This window comes from Antennarius striatus, chromosome 10, assembly GCF_040054535.1.
Source record: "Antennarius striatus isolate MH-2024 chromosome 10, ASM4005453v1, whole genome shotgun sequence".
Classification (NCBI taxonomy): Eukaryota; Metazoa; Chordata; class Actinopteri; order Lophiiformes; family Antennariidae; genus Antennarius; species Antennarius striatus.
The window spans coordinates 1,167,258-1,193,221 of record NC_090785.1 but is presented as its reverse complement, the minus strand read 5'-3'; the positions used below and the strand labels follow the sequence as shown (position 1 = coordinate 1,193,221).

At 48.4% G+C, this 25,964-nt stretch overlaps 1 protein-coding gene across 1 annotated transcript in view; it reads right to left on the bottom strand.

Annotated features, from left to right (window-relative positions):
* Positions 1 to 25,964, bottom strand: part of abca1b (ATP-binding cassette, sub-family A (ABC1), member 1B) — a 29,450-nt gene that overhangs the window by 2,448 nt on the left and 1,038 nt on the right. Inside the window, exons 2-46 of the mRNA XM_068325872.1 lie at positions 25,112 to 25,234; positions 23,575 to 23,696; positions 22,462 to 22,555; positions 19,800 to 19,941; positions 19,603 to 19,721; positions 16,956 to 17,077; positions 16,682 to 16,885; positions 15,896 to 15,985; positions 13,781 to 14,027; positions 13,020 to 13,159; positions 12,820 to 12,936; positions 12,500 to 12,694; positions 12,202 to 12,407; positions 10,608 to 10,784; positions 10,294 to 10,516; positions 9,638 to 9,859; positions 9,354 to 9,558; positions 8,874 to 8,987; positions 8,589 to 8,763; positions 8,387 to 8,518; positions 8,026 to 8,303; positions 7,727 to 7,947; positions 7,561 to 7,636; positions 7,214 to 7,464; positions 7,066 to 7,117; positions 6,867 to 6,992; positions 6,377 to 6,525; positions 6,174 to 6,298; positions 5,833 to 5,931; positions 5,571 to 5,760; positions 5,399 to 5,493; positions 5,253 to 5,285; positions 5,056 to 5,161; positions 4,904 to 4,978; positions 4,616 to 4,785; positions 4,206 to 4,383; positions 4,017 to 4,132; positions 3,115 to 3,259; positions 2,520 to 2,643; positions 2,100 to 2,229; positions 1,770 to 1,896; positions 1,509 to 1,571; positions 1,326 to 1,432; positions 394 to 535; positions 160 to 294 (exon numbers count right to left, since the gene is read on the bottom strand). Coding sequence (XP_068181973.1) covers positions 160 to 294; positions 394 to 535; positions 1,326 to 1,432; positions 1,509 to 1,571; positions 1,770 to 1,896; positions 2,100 to 2,229; positions 2,520 to 2,643; positions 3,115 to 3,259; positions 4,017 to 4,132; positions 4,206 to 4,383; positions 4,616 to 4,785; positions 4,904 to 4,978; positions 5,056 to 5,161; positions 5,253 to 5,285; positions 5,399 to 5,493; positions 5,571 to 5,760; positions 5,833 to 5,931; positions 6,174 to 6,298; positions 6,377 to 6,525; positions 6,867 to 6,992; positions 7,066 to 7,117; positions 7,214 to 7,464; positions 7,561 to 7,636; positions 7,727 to 7,947; positions 8,026 to 8,303; positions 8,387 to 8,518; positions 8,589 to 8,763; positions 8,874 to 8,987; positions 9,354 to 9,558; positions 9,638 to 9,859; positions 10,294 to 10,516; positions 10,608 to 10,784; positions 12,202 to 12,407; positions 12,500 to 12,694; positions 12,820 to 12,936; positions 13,020 to 13,159; positions 13,781 to 14,027; positions 15,896 to 15,985; positions 16,682 to 16,885; positions 16,956 to 17,077; positions 19,603 to 19,721; positions 19,800 to 19,941; positions 22,462 to 22,555; positions 23,575 to 23,640 — 6,303 coding nt within the window. The 5' untranslated portion in view covers positions 23,641 to 23,696; positions 25,112 to 25,234. The remainder of the gene's footprint in view (positions 1 to 159; positions 295 to 393; positions 536 to 1,325; positions 1,433 to 1,508; positions 1,572 to 1,769; positions 1,897 to 2,099; positions 2,230 to 2,519; positions 2,644 to 3,114; positions 3,260 to 4,016; positions 4,133 to 4,205; positions 4,384 to 4,615; positions 4,786 to 4,903; positions 4,979 to 5,055; positions 5,162 to 5,252; positions 5,286 to 5,398; positions 5,494 to 5,570; positions 5,761 to 5,832; positions 5,932 to 6,173; positions 6,299 to 6,376; positions 6,526 to 6,866; positions 6,993 to 7,065; positions 7,118 to 7,213; positions 7,465 to 7,560; positions 7,637 to 7,726; positions 7,948 to 8,025; positions 8,304 to 8,386; positions 8,519 to 8,588; positions 8,764 to 8,873; positions 8,988 to 9,353; positions 9,559 to 9,637; positions 9,860 to 10,293; positions 10,517 to 10,607; positions 10,785 to 12,201; positions 12,408 to 12,499; positions 12,695 to 12,819; positions 12,937 to 13,019; positions 13,160 to 13,780; positions 14,028 to 15,895; positions 15,986 to 16,681; positions 16,886 to 16,955; positions 17,078 to 19,602; positions 19,722 to 19,799; positions 19,942 to 22,461; positions 22,556 to 23,574; positions 23,697 to 25,111; positions 25,235 to 25,964) is intronic.

The window sequence follows — 25,964 nt, the reverse complement described above, 5'->3', positions numbered from 1 at the left end:
ATTTAACTGTTCATTTTCTCTAAAAGATTTCACGTAACTGATGATTGGCATAGACTCCTGGCGCCACCTGCTGCTGTGGAGGGTCATCGGCGGGAAGGCGGCGCCGGAGGTTCTTGACCTAAAGGAACTGCTCAGGTGTTTAGGGCGTGGACGACTTACCAGGAAGACGACAGGGGGCGCTCCAATCAGAGCCATGGCCGTCGACAGCTTCCTCATGTTTCCTCCGCTGTAACTTCCTGCCGCTTTGTCGGCGTACTTCACCAGACCCAACTTCCTGATGCCCCACTCCGCCACCTGTCGATGACACAGCATTTGTCCATTAGCATTAGCATTAGCATCAGCCCTTTTCTTCCTCCGCCGTTTCGGTCAATGTATTTCAGATTTCGGACTCACGTCGCACACTTCCTTCTCCGGGACTCCTCGGAGGATGGCGTACAGCTCCAGGTGTTCCCTGCCTGTCAGCAGCTCGTTGATGGAGTCGAACTGAGGGCAGTAGCCCATGTTCTGGTGGACCTCGTCGATCTCCCTCAGGATGCTACGTTAACACACATAAAAACACACACACACAGCTCAGCACCAGCTCGATGTGTGTGTGACACCTGCAGGGTCCCAGAACCACAGGTTGAGACTCCCGAGATTAACGAATGGAGCAACATTTGATGCTATTAATGAGCTTAATGAGGAACGAGCGGCGCAGCTCCGTCAGGTCAACAACAGATCAATAAAGCCTTCAGCTACGAGGTGTGCTAAGCTAGTGCAAAGAAGCTAAGCTTTTACAAAGAAGCTAAACTAGATATTTTTTTACACTAAATACTTTGATAAATATTTGATAATTTTTTAAAATTAATTTTTAAAATAATAAATTGTTATTATTACTATTATTAATATTATTATCACTATTAGTAATTAACAGTAATAATTAATTATTAATAATGATTCTTATAATTAAAATAATTAACAACGATAATATTAATAATATTAATATTATTACTATTAATAATATTAATAGTAATAAACCTCGCTCACGCACATCTTCTCCATCCTAATATTATTACTATTAATAATATTAATATTATTACTATTAATAATAATAATAATAATAGCTATTATAAAAATAGTAATAACAATAATAACAATAATAATAATAATACTCAGACTGACTGAAACACTGTTTTTTCGTCAGTTCCCTTTAGGATTGTTTTGGTTCTAATCCTCAGTAAATCTGCGGTAAGCGGGTCACCGGGCGTCCTGGTTTCAGCCTCAGGTCCTCGACTCTCAGCTGATCGCAGGTCAGCAGGTTCCTGTCACGTGACCTCTGACCTCACCTCTTCCCAGCCAGAAACGCCTCCCCGCTGGTCACCATGGTGTCTCCGGTCAGCATCTTGAAGGTCGTCGTCTTTCCAGCTCCGTTCACGCCGAGGAGCCCGAAGCACTGAGCAGACAGAAGCAGACGATCAATGATATTGATTATCAGGTGTTATTAATGATGCGTGGACAAAGAGTCTCACCTCTCCAGGTGGAATCCCAACACACAGACGATCCACCGCCGGCTTCTCATTCCTCTTGAACACCTATGGGACACATTCAACTTGTGTCACTTCCTGTGATGTCATTAGCGTGTGTGTGTGTGTGTGTGTGTGTGTGTGTGTGTGTGTGTGTGTGTGTGTGTGTGTGTGTGTGTGTGTGTGTGTGTGTGTGTGTGTGTGTGTGTGTGTGTGTGTGTGTGTGTGTGTGTGTGTGTGTGTGTGTGTGTGTGTGTGTGTGTGCACCTTGGTGAGCTGGCGGAGCTCCAGGATGTCTCCGTGTCCGAGGCCTTGGATGATCCTCTGCCTCTCTCGAGCCACGTCCTCGTCTTCCTCACCCAGAGCTCCCAGTTTGGTGAGCTTGCTGACTGACCTGCAAACAGGAAGTGGATCAGTCAGACTTTTACTTTGAAGGGCCCAGCTTTTGAACAAGCAGATGTCGAGTTAAACAGGTGTTTTCATTTTCATTCACACACACACACACACACACACACACACACACACACACACACACACACACACACACACACACACACACACACACACACACACACACACACACACACTCGTGTTTACCTGGGTTTGATGAAGAACCTGTACTGGATGAGGACTGTGATGATGAAGAACACTACACCCTCCAGAGCCATAGCAAACAGGTTCTTTCCCACCATGTCCCACTCCAGTGGAGACCGAAACCGGTTCTCACCTGGAAGCACATCCACACACCTGGTTATTGATCCACACAGCCGAACGATACCATTGATCAGTTTACAGGTGATCTCAGCATCAGGACCTCCCGCCAAGTTAGTGTGTAATACACACACACACACACACACATTAAAATTGAAAACATGTGACTGCTGTGTTTTGTTTGGTTTACGAGAATGCTGAGTGTGTGTGTGTGTGTGTGTGTGTGTGTGTGTGTGTGTGTGTGTGTGTGTGTGTGTGTGTGTGTGTGTGTGTGTGTGTGTGTGTGTGTGTGTGTGTGTGTGTTACCAAATCTCTCGAGGGCGTCGGCCATCGCCTGGTTCTTCACCATGTCGATGAGTCCTCGTCCGAGACAGAAGTGAGGGAAGATGAGGAGGACGTTCTTCAGGATGTCGTTTATTCCTCCGATTTCCTGAAAACATGAAGTTAGTCCTGAGTTTAAACCTGACTTCAATGATAAATCTCTGATTTAAATCTGACAAATGGATTGAACTGAGTCACTGAATCTATAACGTAGTTTAAATCTGAAGATTATATTTAGTCAAAATGTATTGCTGGATTAACAAATGGATACAAACAAAATGTGAGAATTAAGTTTCCGATGAACAGAAGTTCATTTTAGTCTGACTTAAGTTTGACTAAGTCAGACTGTATGCCTGACTTTAGTTTGACCTTAAGCCTGTCTTTAAGCCTGGCTTTAAGTCTGACTCAAGTTTGACCTACTGCCTAACTTTAAGCATGGTTTTAAGCCTGACTGAGTGAGACTTAAGTCAGACGTCAACCCTGACTTTAAGTCAGATTTTAAGCCTGACTTTAGTTTCACTTTAAGCCCGACTTTTAAGTCAGATTTTAAGTCTGACTTCAAGCCTGACTTTGGACTCACGTTGTTTCCAAACAGCTCCATGACGAAGGTGGAGATGCTGCCGTTGATGCCGATGAGGATGTTGACGCTGGTGAGGACGACGTAGGCGGTGCTGGGGATCTTAAAGAAGAAGGAGGCGGGGTACATGAGGGGCGTGATCGACCAGCTGGAAACAAAACAACAACATGTTTACACATCAAAGCCAAAGTAGTAAATACAGTCAAAGAAAGTGTAACACGGTACAATGAAGTATAAGAAGTATAAAGAGGTATAATACATGTAAAAAAAAGTATTTCTATGTAATTTTATGTAGTTCTACGTAGTATTATGTAGTTCCATGTATTACTTTGTTCTATGTAGTAATAGATAGTATTATGTGGTTCTACGTAGTTTTATGCAGTTCTATGTAGTATTATGTGGTTCCTTATAGTATTATGTGGTTCTACGTAGTAATACTATGTAGAACTACATAATAATATGTGGTTCTGCATAGTATTATGTAGTAGTATATCGTATTATTTAGTTCTATGTAGTATTATGTAGGTGCATGTAGTTTTATGTAGTTCTACGTAGTATTATGTAGTTCCATGTATTACTTTGTTCTATGTAGTAATAGATAGTATTATGTGGTTCTACGTAGTTTTATGCAGTTCTATGTAGTATTATGTGGTTCCTTATAGTATTATGTGGTTCTACGTAGTAATACTATGTAGAACTACATAATACTATGTGGTTCTGCATAGTATTATGTAGTAGTATATCGTATTATTTAGTTCTATGTAGTATTATGTAGGTGTATGTAGTTTTATGTAGTTCTATGTAGTATTATGTAGTTCTACATAGTATCACGTGGTCCTATGAGGTATATTATTCATATGTGATGCAGTACACAGGGTAGTTCTTGTACTACTCTCAGAACCGACCCGTAGAGCAGCAGCAGCAGCGCCAGGACCGGCAGGTTGGTGGAGGACACGTAGGCGTTTTGTTGGAAGCAGATGAAGATGAGGATGACCAACGTCGCTGGAACGAAGTAGTTACACTGCAGACACACAAAAGAACTTGAATACACACCGACACACACACTCCGACACACACAGAGGTGGGCCCCTCACCATGTCCCAGATGAAGTTGGCGAGCCAGTAGAGCAGCGGCTGGACGCCGCTGATGAACTGCATGTGTTTGGCTTTACTGACGCGCTCCTGAATGAGGAAGACCACGAAGCTGGCGGGGACGAAGGACATGGCGAAGATCACGCAGATGGACACCAGGACGTCCACCGAGGTCGTGACCCTGGAGACAGACAGCGACGGAGGCCCTGTTAGGTTTCGTGTGTGTTACGTCTGAAGTGTGCTACGACTCATGCACTACCTCTCAGGTGTGTCACGTCTCAGGTGCGTTATGTCTCATGTGTTACGTCTCAGGTGCTACGTCACGTGTGCGTAACGTTTCATGTGCTACGTCTCATATGTTGCTACTCAGGTGCGTTACGTCTCAGGTGTTACGTCTCTAGTGCGTTACTCACAGCGCCACCTGGGACAGCTGCTCCTTGGTGAGGTTCAGCGGGTGGTTGAAGGCTCGGATCCCGTACTTGCTGGGATCTTTCCCTGCAGGGAGATTCGCTCTCAGGATGCCGTTATTCATCACGTTGATGAACGCCCCCATGCTGTGCCAGCCTTTGTTATTGAACCAGATCTGACCACACCCACATGTCATTAATCAGCATCAGTATCAGCTGTCATTCACCGATCAATATCTACTGATCACTAATCGATACAGAGCGCTCCAACTGATTGATATTATCGCTGCTCACCTTGACGTTGTTCTTGGTGTCCAATCCGTTGATGAAACTAGACAAACTGTCGAGGAATCGATCGGCGGCGGCTCCCTGAAACACCCGAGATCAATGACCCTTCAAAATAAGAGTCTTTCAGGTGAAGCTCTGTAAATCTGTCTTTCACTCACCTTCTGCAACTCAAAGATCTTCCTGACTCGTTCGATGGCATCGTCAATCTCATTGGCCGGCGGGAGGACCTGAGTGCTCCTGGCACCCAATGAGAAGCCTCCGTACCTGGAGAGAAGAAAAAAACAGGAAGCATGAAAAGAACTGGAGAGAAAATTCACGGATTTCAAAATAAAGTGGAAGAATTTGAGAAACTGACCTGAACTCGTTCACCCAGACTTTGTTCTTCAGGCTGAAACCAAACAGACTGTTAACAACACATTCATCTGTGTGTGTGTGTGTGTGTGTGTGTGTGTGTGTGTGTGTGTGTGTGTGTGTGTGTGTGTGTGTGTGTGTGTGTGTCACCTCTTGCCGATGATCTGAGCGTAGGTTTTCACCAGGTAGTCTGAGATGTTTTGTGCTGTCAGGTTCTGCAGGATGTCACTGGCGCTCATGTTCATCTGGAGGACAATTAACCGTCAGGAAGAACAAACCCGACCCGGGTTCAGGTGTGGGACCTGGGGGGGCGGGGTCTTACCTCGGGCGGGGGCAGCCCCCCGGCTCCGGCGGGACAATCCGGCAGCATCTTCTTCTTGTTGTCGCAGCTGCAGAAGCAGGCGGGAGACGGGTCCTCCATGGTCCAGTTCCTGGAGCTGAAGATCTCCCTGACGCTTTCAGGGACCTCGGGAATTCTCCACTCCTCGTCGCCCATCGTGCAGGGAGCCTCCCTGGAGAGGTGGCGAGGCGTTTATTACACGCGTGAACACGTTTAACACGCGTGACGCCGTGTTTTTACTTACGGGATGGGATGTCCGTCCATACACCGCGTCCCGAAGCCCGGCGGGTCCAGCAGGGCGTTCAGCAGATCCTGCATGGTGGCGTCGCCCGGGGCGTCATCGCTAACAAACACAGGTCAGTTGGGGGGGTGACTAGAGTATTTAACACACTATAAAACGCACTGGATTATAAAACGCACTGGATTATAAAACGCACTGGATTATTAGGCGCACTGGATTATAAGGCGCACGTCGGTTTTTTGAAAAAATTAAAGGCTCATGTGCTCCTTATGGTGCGGATAATCGGATAATACTGTACTTTATGTGTGTGTGTGTGGGGGGGGGGGTGATGCGGGGGGGCGTACCTGATGAAGGTCACCTGGTCCTCGTACATCCAGGGCTGCAGCTCCAGGCTGGGGTATTTCCCAAACGGGGGGACGATCAGGCTGAAGACGAGCGCGATGCAGACGAAGACGGCCGGGAGGACGATCTGGAAGGGACACGTCGTTGGTCAGCGTCGGAACGTTCCGCGGTGAGCGCCGTCGCCATGACGATGGCGTCGCCGTACCTGAGCGAAGAAGCCCTTCCTGGAGCGGCGGGCGTACAGGAAGCGTTTCCACATCAGGGCCACGAACTGCTGCCGCTTCAGGCTCCACCCACTCACTTGGTAGGAGCCCTTACCGTCGCTGCAGGTCATCCAGTCCGTCTCCCTGCTCTCTGAGGAGTCACATGACATGGGTCACATGACACCGGTCACATGACAGCAGGTCCATTATTTCTGTTTTCTTTCTGATCTGATTCTGAACGACGTTTAGTTTTAAATGATGGATTCTCTCCTCCACATCTGTCCTTACTGACGCTTGTGGAGATGCTTGCCTCGGTCACATGACCACCTTCTTAAAGGGGCCGCTCCGGCCGCTAACACAGACTACATTAGCGCTAAACTGAAACGCCCAAGCTAGCAGAACCAACCAGAAACAAACGCCAGCGTGACGTTACGAGGACGCTGCTAATAAAGTTGATTCAAACTGGATCGTAGCAGCTGATGCTGGACCCACCAGGATCTCCTTCGGAGTCGTTGCAGTCGTCGTTGTCGTCTTCGGTCAGCGGCTTCAAGCAGCTCTGATGGTCGCCGCCGCCGAAGGCGTGCGTCCTCCTCCGCCTCTGGACAGGAAGCGTTCCGTCTGAAAACACGTGACATCATCGTTAACCAGACTGATGATGTCACACAAAAGGTCAGGGGGGGTTGCTCCTCACCTGAGGGTACTTCGGTGTCGACTCCGTTATCTTCTGCCACCTTCAGGAAGATCTGCGAACGTCAAAAAAACCCCGTCCCGTTAGCGTCTGTTAGCGGATTAAATGTACCCCCTTCTGTGCTGATGATGTCATTAAATATCCAGGTGACCTCCTCCAGGGTGGTGTCGGACACCCCGTAGCTGGAGATCCCCAGGTCGGGCAGCTTCAGGTCCAGGTCTTTGAAGAGCTCCACGAAGGCGCCGTCCTTGGCGGCGCTGTAGGGCAGGACGTAGGTCAGCTCGTGTCCCAGGTCCTCCACCAGGCGGGCGGCGGGGACGTGACGCAGGATCAGCCCGGACACCATCGACACGTCGGGGGGGACGAACGGGACGTCGCAGATGGACGCGGAGGGTCCGTTCTCTGAGGACGCAGGTGGACACGGGTGGTCAGGTCCGCCCGTGGGGGGTGAACGAATCAAAGCCCCACCCCCACCCCCCGCGGCGACGCGGCGCTCACCGATGGTGGCGGCCTCACTTTCATGTTCGCTGCCGAGTCCCGCGTCGCTGCTGCTCACCGAGGCGCACTCCCCCTCCTGAAAGACGGGGAACACACTCCGTTAGAGCGCCGGGGAACCTTCAGGAACCTCCGGGGGGGGGGGGGGGGGGGCGTTTGATTTGCGAACCTTCTTGGTGAAGGAGACGGTGCTGGACGAGTTCCTGCAGGAGCTGAGCGACGGCTCCGGGTCCTTCTTCACCAGCGTCAGGTAGTAGCCGTTGCCCAGCTGGTTCTTCAGGAACAGGGAGGAGCCGACGCAGCACAGCTTCCCGTGGGAGATGATGGCGATGCGGTCGCCCAGGATGTCGGCCTCGTCCATGTGGTGGGTGGAGAGGATGATGGTCCGATCTGCAGGAAACAGGAAGTCCAGGTGAGCGAGGAAACCCAACATGGCCCAGTGACGCCCACCCAACGGGGACACCTCACCCTGTCGGTACTTCAGCAGAAGATCCCAGATCCCCCTGCGGGCGTAGGGGTCCACGCCCGCCGTGGGTTCGTCCAGGATGACGACCTTCGACCCCCCGACGAAGGCCAGCGCCACCGACAGCTTCCTCTGCATGCCGCCGGAGAGAGCGCTGGTCCTGGAGGTGCGTTTGTGGGGCAGGCCGGTGTCCAGCAGGATCTGCTCGATCTCGCCCTTCACCCGCTGCTCCGACAGGCCCTTCAGGCGGCCGTAGAACCAGATGTGCTCCTCCACCGTCAGCCTGCAGGGGGCGGCGGCACGGGGGGCAAGGTTACGCCACAAAAAAACGGAAAAAGAAGGACTGCGTGACGTCGGCGGACTCACATGCTGAAGAGGACGTTGTGTTGGGGACAGACGCCCAGACTCTGCCGGATGGCGCTCAGCTCCGTCCGGATGTCTTTCCCCAGGATGTAGGCGGTACCGGATGTGGGCGGGAACAGACCCGTCAGGATGGACCTGTTGGGTGGGGGGTGATACGGTTAGAAGCGGCGGTTTTCCGGCGGAGGAGACCCGTCTGTGGACTCACATGGTGGTGGTTTTTCCCGCTCCGTTGTGCCCCAGGAAGGAGGTGATCTGCCCCTCGTAGAAGCCGAGCGTCAGCCCGTCCACCGCCAGCTTCTTCCCGTGGCGATACACCTTCACCAGGTTCTCGATGTAGACGCCGGGCTCCAGGTGCGCCGGCTCCTCCTCCATGCAGATTGCTGAAAGACAGAGGGAGGCGGGGTCATTTAGAGAGCAAATCTACCGGTTTGGTTCTCTCCGTTAGCTGTGTGCTGCCCCCGTGTGGCCGCTCTGTGTTACTGCGCATCACCTTCTGGGTTTCCTCTCCGACTCAAGGGAACTTTTCCGGATAATCCGTCTTTCTCTCCGACCCAGTAAGACTTAGTGAAGGGAAAGTACCAGGGCCGAGGGATCCCGTACTGACCTGTAGGGTACAGGATACGTCCTGGATGTGAACCAGTGAAATACCTCCACAGACATGACATCATCATGACATCATCAAGCAGGTAAACCTCGACTTACGTCACTAATCAGTTCCAGGAGAAGCGACCAAAGTCGGATCAAAACTGAAGATAATCATTCTATACGGAACTTATTAATTATTACTAATTATTATTAATTTATTTTAATTATATTAACACAAATCTATTTTTGCTTCATTTATTTAATATGGTACCAAAAAAATCGTCTCCGTCTCGTCTTCAGCTGCTACTTCATTTCGTTTTTGAAAACTGAAGTCTGTCGATGGTCAGATTACGTTCACATCTCAGATTAGGATGACTCCGCCCACCTGGAAACACGGCCTCGATGTACCAGGTGAGGACTCCGTACAGGAAGGAGTCAAAGTACATGAGGGCGATGGCGGAGCGGAGGCTGAAGTCGTCCTCCTCCAGCGGACTCGCCACCAGGTTCTTCCACTGGATGCCGACGCCCTGCTCCTCGAACAGCGCGAAGTACTCGCAGCCGAACCCGAACGCCACCGGAGACAGGAGGCTCTGCAGGGGAGGGGGCGGGGACATACAAGTCAAGCCGACCAATTAGAAGACAGTGACAACACAAAGGAGGAGGTCTCACTGCAAAGACTTTGGCGGCGGAGCCGATGTAGTCCTGCCAGGCGACGCAGAGGACGTAGGGCAGGTAGAGCGTGAAGTAGATGATCCCGCCGCACGCCGCCGCCAGGTTAGCGCGGGCGAACGCCGTGCTGAGCAGGAAGCACTGCATGATGGTTACCACGGCGAAGGACCCAAGGAAGAAGAAGACCACGCCCGGGTCGCTGTAGGGCAGCAGGTTCCCCTTCTGTCCAGGAAGAAGTCAGACAGACGCGAACGTTACGCTAGCTGTAGCTAACACACACATGCTAATAACAGCTGTAGCTAACTGAGACATGCTAATATTAGCTGGAGCTGCTGCTAATTTTAGTAGAAATGCCAATATTAGCTGCAGCTGCGCTAACATTAACTATAGCCGCTGCAGACATGCTAATATTAGCTGTAGCTGCTGCAAACGTGCTAATATTAGCTGTAGCGGCTACAGACGTGCTAATATTAGCTGTAGCGGCTGCAGACGTGCTAATATTAGCTGTAGCGGCTGCAGACGTGCTAATATTAGCTGTAGCGGCTACAGACGTGCTAATATTAGCTGTAGCAGCTACAGACGTGCTAATATTAGCTGTAGCGGCTGCAGACGTGCTAACATGGATGGACAGACCGCTGAGCGTCGGCTGTCTTCACCTTGAGCAGCAGCACCAGCAGGGCGGCGCTGACGAGCAGAGGGATGAGGCTGCTGATGAACCAGCTGAACCACAGGATGCCGTTGTCCAATCCCATGATCCTCATGGTCTCCTTGAGCCGCGCCTCCTTCTCGTACACCACGCTCTTCAGGATGATGGCCACCGAGTACATCCAGGCCAGCGTCATGAAGAGAGGCATGGAGCGGCTCATCACCCTCAGGAAGCTGGGGAGGGAGAGGAGGGGGAGGACGGGGAGGACGGGTGAGGTCAGGTGAGGTCAGGTGAGGTCAGGTGACGAGGGGTGAGACTCCTTACATGTCGTCCACGTAGCAGGGGTAGGGCATCTGCTGGATGTAGACGCCCGTCTTCTCCTTGGTGCCCGTTATCGCCCGGATGATTCCGTGTTCGACGACGTCCTGCAGGTAGGAGAACCCCCCCCAGATGTAGCGCATGTCCTCAAAGGGGTCGGCGCGGGGGCCGGGGTCCCAGTAGCTGGAGAGGAGAGGGGGACACCTCAGAGAGCACCAGGACAATAGTGGTAGTAACAGTACTGTAGTAGTAATACTACAGTACTATTACTGTAGTAGGAATAGTACTGTAGTATTATTTTTCTTTTGGGACTTGTTAATAGAACTTCTTCACTCCTTCATCACATTTCATCAACAACAACGTCAGACAAAAACGGCCTGACGGGTTGAAGACATTGGGTTTGTGAAAATCCTGTCCCCAGAATAGTACTGTAGTAGTAGTAGTAGTAATACTATTTTAGTAGTAATAGCACTATATTGTAGTAGTAGTAGTTTCAGTACTTTAGCAGCAGTAGCAATTGTACTTAATAACAGTAGTAATTTAGTAGTAATAGTACTGTAGTTGTAGTAGTGCTGTAGTAGTAGTAATAGTACTGTAACAGTATTAATAGTAATGTAGTCGTAACAGTACTGCAGTAGTAATACTACTGTAGTAGTAATATTGCATTAGTAGTAATAGTACTTTAGTAGCAGTAGTAATAGCACTTTAGTAGTAGTAATAGTACTTTAGTAGCAGTTACAGTACTTCAGTATTAGTAATAGTACTTTAGTATTATTTTAGTACTTTAGTAGTAATAGTACTTTAGTAATAGTAATAGTACTTATGTAGTAGTTATAGTACCTTAGTAGCAGTAATAATGTAATTTTAGTAGTAGTAATTGTACTTCAGTAGCAGTTTAGTACTTAAGCATAATAGTATTTAAGTAGTAGTTATAGTACTTTAGTATTAGTAACAGTACTTTACTAATAGTAATAGTACTTTATTAGTATTTATAATACTTTAGTATTAGTAATAGTACTATAGTATTAGTAACAGTTCTTTAGTACTAGTAATAGTACTTTAGAACTAGTATTACTAATAGTACTCTAGTATTAGTAACAGTTCTTTAGCATTAGCAATAGTAATTCAGTATTAGTAATAGTACTTTAGCAGTAATAATACTGGTCAGAGTACAGAGCTGATTGTCCACAGCATCCGTAAACAAACATGTGAACACTGAGGTCGTTCTCCTCAGGAACACTTTGTTTAGTGTGTGTGTGTGTGTGTGTGTGTGTGTGTGTGTGTGTGTGTGTGTGTGTGTGTGTGTGTGTGTGTGTGTGTGTGTGTGTGTGTGCGTGTGCGTGTGTGTGTACGTCCATGTGTGTGTGTGTGTGTGTGGGTGTGTGTGTGTATGCGCGCGCGTGTGTGTGTACGTCCATGTGTGTGTGTGTGGGTGTGTGTGTATGCGCGCGCGTGTGTGTGTGTGTGTGTGTGTGTGTGTGTGTGGATGTGTGTGTGTGTGGGTGTGTGTGTGTGTACGTCCCTGTGTGTGTGTGTGTACGTCCGTGTGTGTGTGTTAAAGTCCGTGTGCGTGTGTGTGTGTGTGTGCGTGTCTACTTACGCATCTTTGATCTTATTGGTCCGCTCCACGTTGTCGATGTCCATGCGGATCTTGTAGTTGAGGCTGGCTGGCAGCTCGGTGGCGTTGGGGTCAACGTCCGGGAAAACAATCCCCGCCCAGAACTTCCTGTCCCCCAGCAGCACCATGGACTGGTTGACCATCCGCTCCTCCGTGGAGACGGGCTCCAGCTTGTCCAGGTTCACACACTAACACACACACACACACACACACAGAGGGGTGAGCTGTTGTTATGACGACGTCAGTTCTGCGTCTACATGATTACCACATGACCTCTGACCTCCATGAAGCGCGAGATGCTCATGATGGCCTGGTCGGTCTCGTTGAACACCGCCCTCCAGGTGAGGGCGGTGTCAGGTGGGCGGGGGTCCTCCGACTGTTTGGACAGGAAGCTGGAGACATCGCTGACCGTCCAATCGGTGTTGGCGAGCTGGGCGCGGAAGGCGCGCGCGGTGACGTTGTTCTTCAGGAGCATCTGAAACATCAAGACTTCAGTTTATTTAAGAAGTCTAAAAAATAAGTAATAAAACATTAAATGAATTTAAACTAAGTTAATAAATTAAAAAACAACAGGTGCGCTGGTGGGCGGGGCTTGCTCACCCTGATCGTGTTCATTTGCTCGCTGTTCTCCATGAAGTTCCAGACTTTGGGTCTCGCCTCCTCCCACATCCCACCGAGGTCCCTGAACACACCGAGCTCCTGGAACGTCCGGTTCACCTGAATGCACCGCAGACAGACAGGAACTGATGAAACAGATGCTCCGCCCCCAGCGGGTAGGTCAACAGGATGTGATGTCATACCTCATGGATGACCCTCTGGGTGGCGGGGGTGTGGGGGGTGTAGAGGATCTTCCCCATCAGCAGAGGCTTCAGAGCCTGCCAGATCATCCTGGACATCGGGTTCGAGTCCATGTTCTTCACCAGACTGTTACAGTATGGAGCTGCAAGACAAACCAGTGTGAAACCAGTTCAGTGTGGACCTGAACCAGTTCAGTGTGAAGCATAAAACCAGTTCAGTCTGAAACTAAACCAGTTCAGTGTGAACCTGAACCAGTTCAGTGTGAAGCTGAATCACTACAGTCTCAAGCTAGACCAGTTTATTCTGAAGCTAATCCAGTTCTGTCTAAAGCTAAACTAGTTTAGTCTGAAAGCTAAACCAGTTTAGTCTGAATGTAAACCAGTTCAATCTAAACCTTAAATCAATTCAATCTGAAGCTAAACCAGTTAAAGCTGAACTTTAGACGAGTTCAATTTGAACATAAACCAGTTCAATGTGAACCTAGACCACCTGAGTCTGAACTAAGGATGAATCCAGGTCCTTGGGTTCATCATTAGACTGCTAGCACCGACCAAACTGGGGCGGAGTCAGTCCCTACGGTCCAAACTGGGGCGGAGTCAGTCCCTACTGTCCAAACTGGGGCGGAGCCAGTCCTCACTAACTGGGGCGGAGCCAGTCCTGACTAACTGGGGCGGAGTCAGTCCTGACTGTCCAAACTGGGGTGGAGTCAGTCCAGCCTGTCCAAATTGGGGCGGAGTTAATCCGGACTCAACCGGTGACTCACTGGAGGAGTTGTCGTAGAGCGAGGTGGCGTCGTCGTCGCCGCTGCTGTTGTTCTGGTTCCCGAACAGGGCCTTGTAGTTGCTGTCCTCGTACCAGTTGAGGGACTTGATCTGCAGGCCCCCGCCCTCGGGGTGTCCGCACACGATCCGCGACACCGCCTGGTACATGGTGGACGGCGAGGACGTGGCGTTCCGCGTCAGGAAGTGGATCTCGTTCCTCAGGTCGATCCAGCTCTTCATACTGGCCAGCTGCACCAAGGGGACACTGGTCACATGACCGCTGGGAGAAACGAGCCCGTACAGAGCACCCCAACGCAACACCAGCCTTTCACAATAAAAGCATGACAGATTCTATCTATGACATTCTTCTGACGGAGGAAGTACTCCGTATACCAGTACTAGCAGTACTGCATCAGTCGTGTCATGGCTGACGTTCCTGAAGGCACCACAAGCTGTTTTAATGCCCCCCCCCCTTCTGGAGGAACCGCGTTCAGGAAGAGCTGGAGGTTACTTCAGGTCAGCAGAAGTGAAACTGACGCCGCTCGGAAGGAAACCCATGTCATCGTTTCAGTTTATCATCTTTAAACTTTAAACTTTGGGACTTTAATGGTTTTATGCTCGTTAAACTTTATCGCTGTATTGACCCTAACATAAAGGTTCGTTTGATACGCGTTCCTTTAGCGCTGATGAAAGCATCCCAGATGTTTCTGGACGTTATTTTTCCACTGAGTGTGAAGTCATCACAAAGCCTGAAAGTGATCAACTTCCTGAATTAAAAATAAAATCTTTCAAAATAAAAGTATTCCATTAAAATGTTTACGGTAAGCAACAAATTAAAGGTTTATTTACTGGTATAACACACAATGCCCAGTTAGTGTGTAATACACACACACACACACACACACATTAAAATTGAAAACATGTGACTGCTGTGTTTTGTTTGGTTTACGAGAATGCTGAGTGTGTGTGTGTGTGTGTGTGTGTGTGTGTGTGTGTGTGTGTGTGTGTGTGTGTGTGTGTGTGTGTGTGTGTGTGTGTCTGTGTGTGTGTGTGTGTGTGTGTGTGTGTGTGTGTGTGTGAGACAGACAGAGACAGAGAGAGAAAAACAACCAACTGGGTCATCGTGACTGAACTTTACTCTGATAATCAGAGTAAAAGAGGAAGATTTGAAAATGTCCACTAAACAGAAAAAAGTACAAAAGCGTGTGTGTGTGTGTGTGTGTGTGTGTGTGTGTGTGTGTATGTGTGTGTGTGTGTGTGCCAGTATGTCCCAGTTTGTCCCAGCGCCTTGATATTAATGGTGTCACTTATCACACAGCTGACAATCTAAAGGGGACAGAGGTTCCTCTAAGGTGCCTGCATTAAACTCACGGCCCGGGGCCCAAATGTGGCCCTCCACAGCATTTAAAGTGGCCTATATGGAGCATAAAAGGTGCTCTGAATAAAAACTACATTTCCCATAAATGCAGCAATTCAGCTCCTTTTAACTGATAAAAACATTGTGAACAAAGTTTAAGTCCTAACTTGTGTTTGATGTTATTTTTCTTTATTCATTGATAGTTTGATCCTTGATTGATGGAATTCTAAACATGTTTTTTCTATGTCACTGTAATGTTTGTAACTTGAATAATGTTTGTAACTTGAATAAGTAATAAATTCAGAGTTATTTAACATGAGGAGTACTTACACTTATGTTACATTTCACTGAGTTACATTTAGTTTACTAGTTACATCTGGCGCTTTGAGGACAGCCGTTATACTGATGTGTCCCTCAGTGACAGTGAGTTTGACCCCCCCTGCTTTAATGGGGACAGAGGGGATGTCTCAGCGGGGGGGGGGGCTCCTGCTGCATCCCGCTAACAGACCGGCGCTGCTTGTTGTTTGTTCCCTCTCTGGACGTCTGAGTCCAGCTGGGACATCTGTCTCTACCCGGTAACCCCGGCAACCCCAGTTACCCCACTAAACCCACTAAACCCAGTCACCTCCGCTGCCGACACCCCCTGAAACAAACCCAGCATCTCCTGTCCTCTGCTACACCCGCTGACGCTAACGTTGAGCGGACGGCGCGCGTGATGTCATCGATGACATCACTCCAGGTGACGGGGCGTGTCTCTTACCTCCACTGCCAGTGAGCCCAGACTGTCCAGGAGGTTGTTGGTTGCCTTGGCGACCTGCTTGACGACCATGGGGTCGGATTTGACATCCTGCTGGGAGACAGAATCCAGAATCAGAAAACAAAACTAGTCATCAATAGTCAATAATCACTCAAAATGTTTCATTCATTCTTTTACAGCGCCTCTACATTCACACTGTCGACGCCTCTGTGAAGGACATCCCAGTTTTTGGTCTGCGTTGCCGCGGAAACGCCCGGCTCGTAGATTTCAGCTCACAAAGAGAAACGACCGTAAAAAAGAAAAAAAGAAAAGTGAGCCGGTCTCCAGGCTACGAAAACTGAGACAGTTAAGAGACGGGCTGGGACACGCCTCCTCACACACACACACACACACACACACACACACACACACACACACACACACACACACACACACTGAATTCACAATAAACACACCTGAGGCCAGGTGAACACACCCGTGAACAGCTCACTGTTTCCACAAAGACTCATTAAGTAAAAAAGCGTGAATTTATTCGCTGGTTTCTGCAAATCTAAGAAAATATTTAAAAAATATAAAATAAAAAACATAAAATGCTCCCATTTATTACCCAGAATCCTCCAGATTGGACCAATGGAGGAGTGCAGGACGACTACATCTGACAATGTTAGCTGCAGGGCTAATCACGCTAACTGTGATGACACGTGCAACTAGCACTGCGATGCTAACTGCTAATTGACGGACAAGCGCCGAAACGTCTTTCGTTTCTGGTCATGTGACCCATCTGTTCACCTTGAAGGGTCTGAAGAAGTCCAGGTTGTGCAGGAAATGCTCCTCGGCGTGGTCCAGCCAGATGGGCGGGGCCTGACAGATGATTTCCTGGACCAGTATGGACACCTGTCGGTCCGCAATCGTCACAAAGTCCGTCAGGTTGCGCCCGCCCCCCTTCCTGGGACACATGTCCTTTAGGTGGACCCCGAAACCTTTCAGGATGACCTGAGATGAAGGGGTCAAAGGTCAGGGTTATTGATTTCACATCAGAAAACGCCCTCGGACGTGACCCCACCTTCTCCAGGTCGACGCCGGCCTCTTTGATCTGCTCCACGATGTGTTTGGGGACGGAGGCGTTCCTCAGCAGGAAGCTGGACATGGTCTCATTTTCTTGCAGGAAGTGTTTGAGCTTGAAGCCTGAGGACAAAGACAGAAACACGACACCTTGGAGAGCCTTCAAAGACGCTGGATCCAGACAAGCTGAGACACACCTGGAGGTTACACGAAAACAAAATGTCTTCGGGGCCCCCGGGAGGGCGTGTTCTGTGGAAACTGGCCAATAGAAGGCGAGGTTGTGCGCGGCACCGTGTCCCACGTCCTCAGGACGAGGAGGCATCGCTGGACGACCTCTTTTCTTCTTCTGCAGGTTCAAACATGCAGCTGAACTTTAGTCTAACTCCATGTGAGAACGAGAGCAGGTCACGGCTAAGCCCCGCCCACTTTTGGGGCCCACGATGCTTCATGATGCCTGAATATTGAGACCCGCCTCCAAATTTCACCTGGCTGGACAGACTTTTTTGATTCTGTCTGGCTTCACATGTTATAATGGATGTGACCTGGAGGAGGCGTCGGTGGTGACATCATCATTGGAGTGATGACATCATCATTAGAGTGAAGCGGCACTGATTTAAAAGTATATTTTTTCATTTACGTTTTCCTCCACTCCACAGAACATACTCGAATCAGCTGGTGCTAGTGATGCTAATCTGGGAGCTAACAGACGTACACTTCCTGCTCAGGGCGGAGCAACAAACAGCGTCCTGAAACCTGATTGGTTCCCTTCGTGTTCTCGACCTGCTGCTTCTTTCACTGATAGTTAAACTGGAGACATTAGATTTTTTTGACGGAACCTTTTGTCCTGCGAGGCGACCCCAACCGGCGCTACAGAGGCCCGGCGGGGACAAAAGCGGGTCAGACGACCTGTCGAGCTGCCTGACATCAGCACCTCCGAGTGACGTGATTGGTCAAATGAGGAAAAGCGTCGTCTGGGGGCTCCAGCAGAGAAACGCGTCAGCTTCAATCAGACTTAAACGACTGGGGGGAAGCGCGACGGCTGCAAAATGTCTCAGCCAATCAGGCGTCAGCTGGAGAACCGGGGTTGAACCGATCCGGTCCCACACCCCCCGCCCCCACCCGGGTCTCTGGATGGACTGTTTGTCCAGCTGCAGATCCACTCGGGTGAACCCGCCGACGCCTGGCGTGGCGCCGCCAACGCGATGCTGAGTCGCCTCTCTGACGGGGGGGGTCAGATGTTCCCCTGAACCTGAGAACACGCTAGCGGCTGAACCTGCTGAGGCTCGTCCCCGCCCCCCTCCCATGTTGGCATCGTTGTGGTGAACATAAACGGAGCAGAGCGAGATCTGGGGCAATTAAGACTGAAATGTACAGAAGCTGTGAGACGGGGGCGAGCCTGCAGGTCCGTGCAGGTAGAGAAAAGAAACGCCCCCCGCAGCGATGGAAACCTGCAAATTAACACACAAAGAGGCCAAATTCCTTCGCTTCAATGAGACGGAAAATCCCAGAGGACCAACTCCTTGAAAGGTCCGGTCGTCCACCAGGGGATCGATGGCTGTGTAAACTACAGAAGTCCTCAAGATACGGACATTCAGAAATACAAACAGTCGTACATACGAACAGTCGTAGATACAAACAGACGTAGATACGAAGAGACGTAGATACGAACAGTCGTAGATACGAACAGACTTAGACTTGAACAGTTGTAGATACGAACAGTCGTAGACAAGAACACCCTTAGACACGAACAGTCGTACATATGTACAGCTGTAGAAACGAACACCTGTAGATACGAACAATCGTGGATATGAACACCCACAGATACGAACAGTTGTAGATATGAAAATTCATAGAGGCATACAGTCCTAGATATGAACAAGCGGTAGATACAAACATTCAGAGATACAAACACCCTTAGATATGAACAGTCTAGATATGAAGTTGTAGATACGAACAGTCGTAGACAAGAACACCCTTAGACACGAACACCCTTAGACACGAACAGTCGTACATACCTGTATGTACAGCTGTAAAAACGAACACCCGTAGATACGAACAGTCGTAGATATGAAAATTCATAGAGACATACAGTCCTAGATACGAACACCCGTAGATACGAACATTCAGAGATACAAACACCCTTAGATATAAACAGTCTAGATACAAACAGTTGTAGATACGAACAGTCGCAGACACTAACAGTCATAGACATGAACAGTCATAGACACGAACAGTTGTAGACAAGAACACCCTTAGATACGAACAGTCGTACATATGTACAGCTGTAGATACGAACACCCGTAGATACGAACACGTAGATACGAACACGTAGATACGAACACGTAGATACGAACACGTAGATACGAACAGTCGTAGATACGAACACGCAGATACGAACACCCGTAGATACGAACACCTGTAGATACGAACAATCGTAGATACGAAACATCGTAGATATGAACACCCTCTCAGAACCGGTTGTGTTCGTAGGTTGAGGACTTCCTGTATCGTCAGAATATTATTGATCGTCGCTCTGAATAAAACTGATAATTCCTTTCCGAGCTGCTCCGATTCCGAGGCCGTCGGGCTAAAGGGCCCCGGTGAGGACCCCAGTGGCGACCCCGGTGAGGCCCCCAGTGGCCCCCTACCTGATTGGCTGGTCTGCAGCGCCTGCAGGGCGTGGGCCAGCTCCTTGAAGCCATCCAGGTTCTTGTCGTTCTGGCTGTACAGGAGGATCCGCTTGGCGTCGGAGAAAAGTCGGGAGATTCTGGAAAGACAGGTGAGGATCATCCACAGGTAGGAAGCAAAATTTCATCGGAGCGAATGGAATAAATTGAGCGCTCACATGGAGTCGTTGAAGTTACCCACGATGCCCGGAGACTCGCCGGGCGTCGGGTGTCGGAAGCAGGGGTTGTTGGCGTTGCACAGGATTCCCTGAAGCCACGGCAGCGTTCCGGCCGACGGCATCGCCTTGTTGGGGAAATGACCTGGAGAGACGGGAACGTTTGCATTATTTAAGCTCCGGCTCCATCAGCAGCTAAGACTCATGGGAGACGTATGCACTTGATTATCGATTGTGGCTTAGCCCCGCCCCTCACCGGAACGCACGAGGACACGCGTTCCTGTCCGCCTCAAAGATGCTGAGGACGCTTCATTTTAATCTGGAGCGGACGATCCATACGCTGATCAGGTAGATAAACCTGATTGGTTTATCATCGACCTGAGACGGGCGGGGCTACGACCTTTACCCCCCCCACCACCATCAGTCAGCCGCGTGCCGAGTGAAGACGCTGCTATCAGCGAACCTTTAGGACTGCCAACGGGTCTCGTCCAATCAAAACCCTGATAAGATAAGAGTTCACGGATCAGCTCGGGACAGACTGTCATCATCTTCATCATCTTCATCATCATCACCTTCATCACCTTCATCATCATCAGAAACGCGTCAGGGTGAGACCTCCTGTCGCTGCTTCTGATGACTTGATTTATTTATTCTCCTTTCTTCTGATGTTTGTGTTCACCAATCAATAATCAATTAAATCCATCCCTAAGCTCCGCCCCTGCAGCTTCTGAACCTGAAGGGCTTTTTTCACCCCTGAATTTGGCCTGCCAGGAACATCCACTGACAGGAATCAGCTGAAGATGACAGCGGACATCTAATCATGTTTGATGACGACGGGTCGTCATCCGTGTTCTGACGGGTGTGAAACACGACTCTGAAGGGTGAGGTGGGGGCGCGTCCCGGCGTTGCCTCTAAGTCTTGGCTTCCCTTTCGGAGCTGCTCCTCGCTGACGGGTTGCGACACGCTCGCCTGCGTTCACATGCCGCCTGAATCACGCCGCAAATATTCGTCAAACGGCTGCGGAACCGAAGGAACGTCAGCTTCTGCTTTCACGTCCAACAGGAAGACGCGCTTCCTGGAGTCACATGACCGCGGGGGGGGGGTTACTGGTTCACATCCCCCCTGCTGAAGAGAAGAAAAAAGAACTGGCCTGTCAGCTAACCCCCCCACCAAAAAAAAAAAAGATGACGCCTAAGGAGACAACTTTAAGAGTTAAACCTGAGGTGGCTTTAATTTAATGGTTCATAACCCCCCCCTAAACCTGTCTCACAGTGGACCCCCCCTAAACCTGTCTCACAGTGGACCCCCCCTAAACCTGTCTCACAGTGGACCCCCCCTAAACCTGTCTCACAGTGGACCCCCCCTAAACCTGTCTCACAGTGGGAACCCCCCTAAACTTGTCTCACAGTGGACCCCCCCTCTTATGTAACTGGACCAGGACTTTATCTGGGTGACCTTCACCTGGTTTGATAGTCGTTGCCGCGGCGATAAAACCCATAAACCTGCTCTGATAAATGGGTGAATCCGTCTCTGGTGTCCAGGAATCATCGGATCCAGCTGATATCCTGAAGGTCCAAAGTTCCCACAATGCCTCTGCTGCTGCTCTAAACGTGATCCCACCGTCACAAAAACTACCAGCATGCACCTGGCTCCGGCTAACAGCGCCACACACACGCCTGCTGGTGGTCAAAAGTATGTGGACACACGCAGCGGATTATTCATCGATTGTCCAGCCGGAGTAAAGCACGTGGCCAAAAGTAAGTGGACGCCCTGTAGGTGATGATTTCATCGTGAGCTCATCCACCTCAAAGCGGTTTCTAAAGTGAACAGTTAGCCTGGGGACGGATGGACAAGGCCGGTTGTCACGGCGACGCCGCGCTGGATGAGATGGTAGAGGTCATAACGACGGGAATCAAGAAGAAACAACTCATCAATAATTAATGATCAATAATCAGTCCTGGTAACGACGTCCTGTCACGTGTTACGATGGCTCCTTGTCAGAGCCGCTCTACTACAAATACTATAACGAGTACTACTAGTACTACTACTAATGATAGTACCCCAAATGCTACTATTACTACCAACCAACCAGCAACCACCACTACTACCATTACAAATACTACTACTATTACTACTAGTAGTACAAACACTACAAGTACTCCTAATATTAACAACTAACCAACCAACCAACCAACCAACCACCCAACAAACCATCAACCACCCAACAAACCAACCATCAAACACCCAATAAAACCAACCAACCACCCAACAAACCCACCATCAACCACCCGATAAAACCAACCAACCACCCAACAAACCAACCATCAACCACCCAACAAACCAACCAACCAACCAACCAACCAATCAACCAACCAACCCATCAACCAACCAACCACCAAATTCCAACAGACCTAAGTGTCGTTATTTTCAGTGAAAATTTCACAGGATGACTACGCAAACATCATCTGACTCCTCTCCTCTGATTGGTCCATTGGTGTTTTGAACAGGAAGCTGGAGCTGCAGATTCAGGGCGTGTGTTTTGTTCTTGCTCTCTGGTGTTTTTTTGCCCTCAGCAGTGACTGCAGGCAGAGACAAGCCTGCAGCGTCTGATCGATACTCAGTACAACCGTCTACAACACGTATCAATAAAGTTATTTGAACTCACATTCATGCTGCTCGTAGGGAGGGTAGTTCAAACGGACGGCGATGAGGATGAAGAAGATGAGGAGTGGCCAGATGATCTCCACCAGGAGCTGAAGCTGAGGGAGGAGAAGGAAACCATCAATACAGACAAAACACACTGACGACCACCCCCACCCCCACCCCCACCTTCAAGATCACCCCCCCGGCTGCAACAGGAAGCAGCGTTAAGTCTTTATTATTAGCAGCCATTAATAATAAATGACGAATCATCGATCGATGGACTGAACAACAGAACGCTCACACACACTTTAGAGCCTCGGATCTCCGTCTGTAATCAGGACATCATAGTTCCGAGCAGCTAATCAATAATCAATAACCAACGATTAATATCATTTGACGTTAATAAAGCTCCAGATGCTGGAGCCCAATAAAAATGATTTTATCTAATCCATCAATTTTAAGTTCCAGATTTTATTTAAAAACAACATCTGAGGTCATGGTCAGGATGGACAGTCCTGTCAAGTGGCCACGCCCACTGTGATATTATGAACACACCCTCAACACGACAGATCGAAGGAAGTGATTGGAAATAAAAATGTGAGACAACCGCCTATCGTTATTTGAGGGTAACTTTGAACGCTGTAAAGCGTGGTGAAATGTGGTGACTGACCATCAGTCATTATTGAGGGCGATTTTAAACACAATGAAGCATGGTGAAATGCAGTAAAGTATGGTGAGGTTAGTAAAGTGTGGTGAAGTTTAGTAAAATTTGGTTTTATTTGAGGATAACTTTAAACGCAGTACAGTAAAGTGTGGTGAAGTGCTGCAAATTGTGGTGAAGTGTGGTGAAGCGTGGTGAAGCGCAGTAAAGAATGGTGAAGTGTGGTGACTCACTGTACGTCATTATTTGAGGGTAACTTTAAATGCAGTAAAGTGCAATAAAGTGTGGTGAAGTGCAGTAAAGTGTGGTGAAGTGTGGTAAAGCGTGGTGAAGTGTGGTGAAGCAGTAACGTGCGGTGAAGCGCTGTAAAGCTTGGTGAAGCGCTGTAAAGCGTGGTGAAGGGCTGTAAAGAGTGCTGAAGGGCTGTAAAGCGTGGTGAAGCGCTGTAAAGCGTGGTGAAGTGTGGTGACTGACCGTCTGTCGTCGTCTGTAGGTGAAGTTCTTCCACAGCAGCAGACCCAGCTGTGTAGAGACAGGCATGTCTCTCTCTCTCTCTCTCTCTCTGTCAGAGTGAATGTCACTCGTTCACTCTCTCTCTGCGTGGAACAGACAGATGTCAGCACACAGCTCAAAGTTGTCGGGGTCAAAGGTCACAGCAGATAGACGACTCCTGAGACCGGGCAAGAGTCTGGGCTGATAGCGAGGCGGCTGATCACGCACACACACGTGTCTGCTTCAATCAGCCGACCTGGTAACTACGGCAACCACTGTTTGACACCCCCCCCGATGTTTATTTGATTTGATCTAATTCATTTGCAAATGCAAAAACCTGTGATTGACTCCTCCCAATTCATTTACACACTATGAGAAGGTGGAGCCATCTGAGTAACCGTCCCTGAACTCTGACACGCTGATGATGACGATGATTGATTGATTAGGATCAATCATCCTCACAGAATAACAGAGCTTGAAAGCAAAATCAGCTGACCTGCCTGATCCAATCATAAATCAGTGTCTGTGATAAAGAGAAGTCCTGACGCGTCCATTCAGTAATCAATATGTCATCAGATGATGATGTAATCATTAAATCGATCAATGACAGCAGGTTTCAAATGATCCACCTTCATCATCATCATCATCGGTTCGGACTCATGGACCGATTTAGCAGCAGAAGTTCTGGTTTGTTCAGGTCCAGACCTTCATCACTGTTGACCCAGAAGAACCAGCAGCTCAGAACCATCTGGGTCAGAACCAGCAGGTCTGGGTTGCTGTTCTACGAAACGGAACGGGATTTCCTGGGGCTCCAAAGTCCACCTTGACCCGGTTTCTGGAGGCCCCGGGTCCAGAAGCCTGACCTTCTAGGATCTGGGTCAGGTTAACATCACAAAGCTCATGGGTCTCTGGAAGAACCGCAGACCCTGGTCCTGATGGGTCAGATCAACCCTGACTGCAGTCATCAAAACACTTAAAAATTGATGAATGGATCGATTGATTATTAATACCTGATAACCGGCAGATTTTACCAATAAACCTGTGATGATGGGGGATTCTTATGAGTATAAATAATTTTCCCAGAAACGATTTGCAATATTTGACATGCCTACTTCTGACGTCATCATTATTTAATGTAATCGCATTTCAGGAAAAAGGGCAAACAAACAAACAAACAAACAAACAGCGACCCGGTTACGTGGACATCTGATAAAAATGATCGGACTTTCTCTGAACGTCGCAAAAGAAAAAATAAAACCCAGGGTTTTTTTCTCTTTTAAAAGTTTCTTTCTTGTTTCTTAACGATTTTAAACAACATTAAAGTTTATTATTTGACAAGTCTGAACATTAAACGAGGTAGTTTGATGAACTTTATCCACCTTTAACCGGATGACACACATTGTTTCGCCTCAGACCGACCTGGAATCGGATTTAAAAAGCTCCAAAGGAGGCTCGAGACAGGAAATAAAGTGTTTATAAAGTAAAAGCGTGAATAACGGTCCGTTGAGTGTTTACATACCGGTGGCTGAGCTCCTCCGGTCCTCCTCCGACTCCTCTCTGTGGCGTGTGAGCCCTCACGGAGACAGCCGCTCACAAAAGACGGACACCATAACAGGTGAGGCGTACCAGTTCCGGTCAGGCCCTACAAAATAAAGGTAAAAGATTTACGGTTCCGGTTCTGTCTTACAAAATAAAGGCATAGATTCCGGTAACACTGATTCCGGGAAGATGGTAAAAAAAAAATTAAGCAACTAGCCATACATATTCCGGTAAATTTGTTTTAAAAATAAAATAACTAGAGAATGATTCCGGTAAATGACTTTAAAAAGTAAAATAACTTGACATACTGATTATGGTTAGTCAGCTAAGCTAAAAAATATAAACAACTAAATCTACTGATTCTGGTAAATTAGTTTAAAAAATAAAATAACTAGCCATACTTATTCTGGTAAGTTTGTTTAAAAAATAAAATAACTACACATAATGATTCTGGTAAATTAGTTTAAAAACATAAAATAACGAGCCATACTTATTCCAGTAAGTTTGTTTAAAAAATAAAAAAATTACCTGTACACGTAATGATTCTAGTAAATTAGTTTAAAGAATAAAACAACTACACATACTGATTCTGGTAAATTGGTTCTATTCTAAATTCTAAAATAATATAAACTACTACATGTACGGATTCCATTCAAATTATATATACAACAACCACACATAATGGATCCGGGAATCCGGGAACTTTTAATAATATATGTTGACTCTGGCGTGATTACCAAAAATGAAACTAACCAGACGGACCAGTTCCGGTCAAATCCTTCAAATTAAGACGACTTCTTTCATTAGCTCAAGACAAGTTACTCTAAATTGAA